Here is a 2702-nt window from a genome sequence, read left to right on the forward strand (position 1 = left end):
AGAATTCATCAACCAATAGTCCAATACATGCCAATGTTATCACTAAAAGCCAACTTCATGTTAGAATCCAACAAGGCACAAAGTTTTTCCCGTCTTCATCTTCACCAAAGTTACTTCTCGGTAACAAAGTAACTCTCCAACTCAAAAATAAAACCCACTCAATTTTATTTTCAAAAAGTGTAAAGCGGAATGAATAGATATGCAAATGCAAGTTTCCGATAAACGCAAACACAAAGAGGCATCTCATCGAAGGGGCGAATTTCAAGTGAGCGAGCACAACGCAAACCGAAACAAAGGAACCGAACAAACAGGTTGAAATAAGAGAGAGAATTGTTAGCGGTTGAAATAAATGAAGCAGAAGTAACACCTTTTGAATTTGAGTAGGCAATTTCTTGAAGTGTGGTTGGGGTAGCTGGCAAAGAACAAGCTGAGAATGACCTCATCAGAAGCGTAGGCATGTACTTCATTTTTGCCGTCCACTTATCCAAGAGGATGTGCTCAGCCTTCCCATAAACGAAGACGGAGAGAAGCGGGTGGGCTGCGGGGCTTTAAAGGATGCACTTTTAGTTTAGTTGGGGCCATCAAGCAGCAAAAATCCAGATTTTATGCAAAATCAAAATGTAAATTAATTAAAGGCTAATATTTTTTTATGTTGATTAAATATATGTGTAATACATTGTTATTGGAAGATTAGGTGTTTTTTTATATTTTATTTAAATCGGACGGTCTGATTTGTTTGAAGAAAAAAATAAACTACAAATCGGACCGATTTGTTTGAAGAAAAAAATAAACTACAAATCGAAGGGTCCGATCTGTGTTTTTTATTTTTTTATTTTTTAAAATAAAAATCGGACGATCTGATTTCAACATTAAAAATTTTTTTATTTTCAAAATTACAAATCGGACCGTCCGATTTGTGATTGTTTGTTTAAAAAAAATAATACAAACAAATCGGTACCTCTGATTTGTATATCCCATACCAGTATGAAACACACCTCTCCTCATATACCTCTTTCTCACACACATGAAAAATAATAAACCTAAATTAAATACCTAAAACATAAAACTGTAATAATATTTAAATTATAAAATTATTTTATCTATTTAATTAACTAAAAATTCAATCTAAATACGAGCCACATAGGCACATAGTGACAAAGGGGGGTAATGATCTCTTAATTTTAATCTTTTACATGTAAATTATATGTAAATTTCAGTTTAGTTTTTCTTAAAATTTTATTTTAGTCTTATTTTATTATGTAAATATTTTTTGCCCCCTCTAATATTTCATCTAGTTTCTAAAATAAGTTGGAGAAACTGTTACGCAAATACAACATTGTGAAACTGTAGACGAAAATGCAACAATTCCAATTATATGTAATCGCGGTTTATGAATAGATGAGCTCAAAGCATATTCCGCTACATTTCTAATTATATTAATTGATATAGTTTTAATTCTCATTCATGTGCAATAATTTTATTAGTAGATAGTTGATACACACATTAATGGTGACCCATTTAATTTGATAATAGAAAATGTCTAGACGGTACATGCATTATATTTTTAAAAAGTAAAACATTTTTCAAAAAAAATAAGATATCAATAATAAATTGTGATTGATATCAATATCAATAATTAATTCTTATAAATATTTTCGTACTACTAAAGACTACTTATAGTATTTCTTTTGTGGAATATAAAGGCTGTGATTCATAATATTACTGTGAAATTATATTATATAGACACAAAATTAATTAATTAACAAATTTAATTTTAATTGATGTTTTATTTTCTACTCATACTTTTATTCATTGGTTATTGTACTTTTTTATATTTACAGTAAATATTGAATATAAAAAATATAAAATAATATTAATTGTTATTTATTTTATTTATTTAGACTTCAAAGACTCCAAATCAAAATGCTAAACTTCAAATTTAAAGACTCTAAATCAAACCCAATGATTCCAACCTCCAAAGATTTGTTCCAAGAGTTCCAATTTGACAAATTCAACTCGAATTCAATATAAACTCAAGCTAGTTTATACAATTTATTCAAATTAGTACTAGAGCATACTAAATTGGACAAACCACGAGGATTTAGAGTTTTCTTATCTTACCCATTGATAATTAGGACAAAATTCAACAATTATCCAATGTTAGATTGTATTTAAACCACCAAAATTATTAAAATCACTCAAAACTTATACTAAAATGTGAATTCACAAAGGGAAAAAAACTAGGTACAAATTATAAAATTTCTTACCACTTTGTTTAGATCAAATTAAAAAAGACTTCAAGACGAACGTGTGGCGACAAACAACTCGTCAATCAGAGTTCCAACTTGAAAGTTACAAGGATTTGAAGTTGAAAGGAATTGGTGACATAGGGTTACGTTCTTCCCCCAAATCTCACCGTGTCTCTCTCATTCTTTGTGAATGTGGCTGAAACAAAGGTAAGGGTGAGGCTTAAATGGTTTGGACTTAACCCAACATAGATCCGATTCAATCGGTTTGGTCCGTTAACCTCAAAGCTCCGGATTAAAAGTTATAATGAAATAAAATTTGGGTGATTTGGGGTTAAGGTTCTTTGTTCTTCCCTTTACCTCTTATGCGTGGAAATGAAATGGGGAAGGAGAAAAAACTGAATACAAACTTATATATGGGGGTTGGTTAAGTGGGCTTGGGCTCACTTGGACCCG

General features: G+C 30.3%; 1 protein-coding gene across 5 annotated transcripts in view; it reads right to left on the bottom strand.

Moving 5' to 3' along the window:
• The window catches only part of LOC107643867 (ribosomal RNA large subunit methyltransferase I), an 11821-nt gene extending 11237 nt beyond the window's left edge, over window positions 1-584 (bottom strand). For 2 of the 5 annotated variants that reach the window (XR_002363407.1, XM_016347614.2), the window contains exon 1: window positions 368-584. Coding sequence is in view for 3 of the 5 variants with exons in the window: in XM_016347614.2 (XP_016203100.2) it covers window positions 368-467 (100 nt within the window). In the remaining 2 variants the exon portion in view is untranslated. The remainder of the gene's footprint in view (window positions 1-367) is intronic. The other 3 variants (XM_021124293.1, XM_016347616.2, XM_016347615.2) reach the window with 3 other exon arrangements.

The sequence above is a fragment of the Arachis ipaensis genome, chromosome B05 (assembly GCF_000816755.2).
Source record: "Arachis ipaensis cultivar K30076 chromosome B05, Araip1.1, whole genome shotgun sequence".
In the NCBI taxonomy this organism is placed as follows: domain Eukaryota; kingdom Viridiplantae; phylum Streptophyta; class Magnoliopsida; order Fabales; family Fabaceae; genus Arachis; species Arachis ipaensis.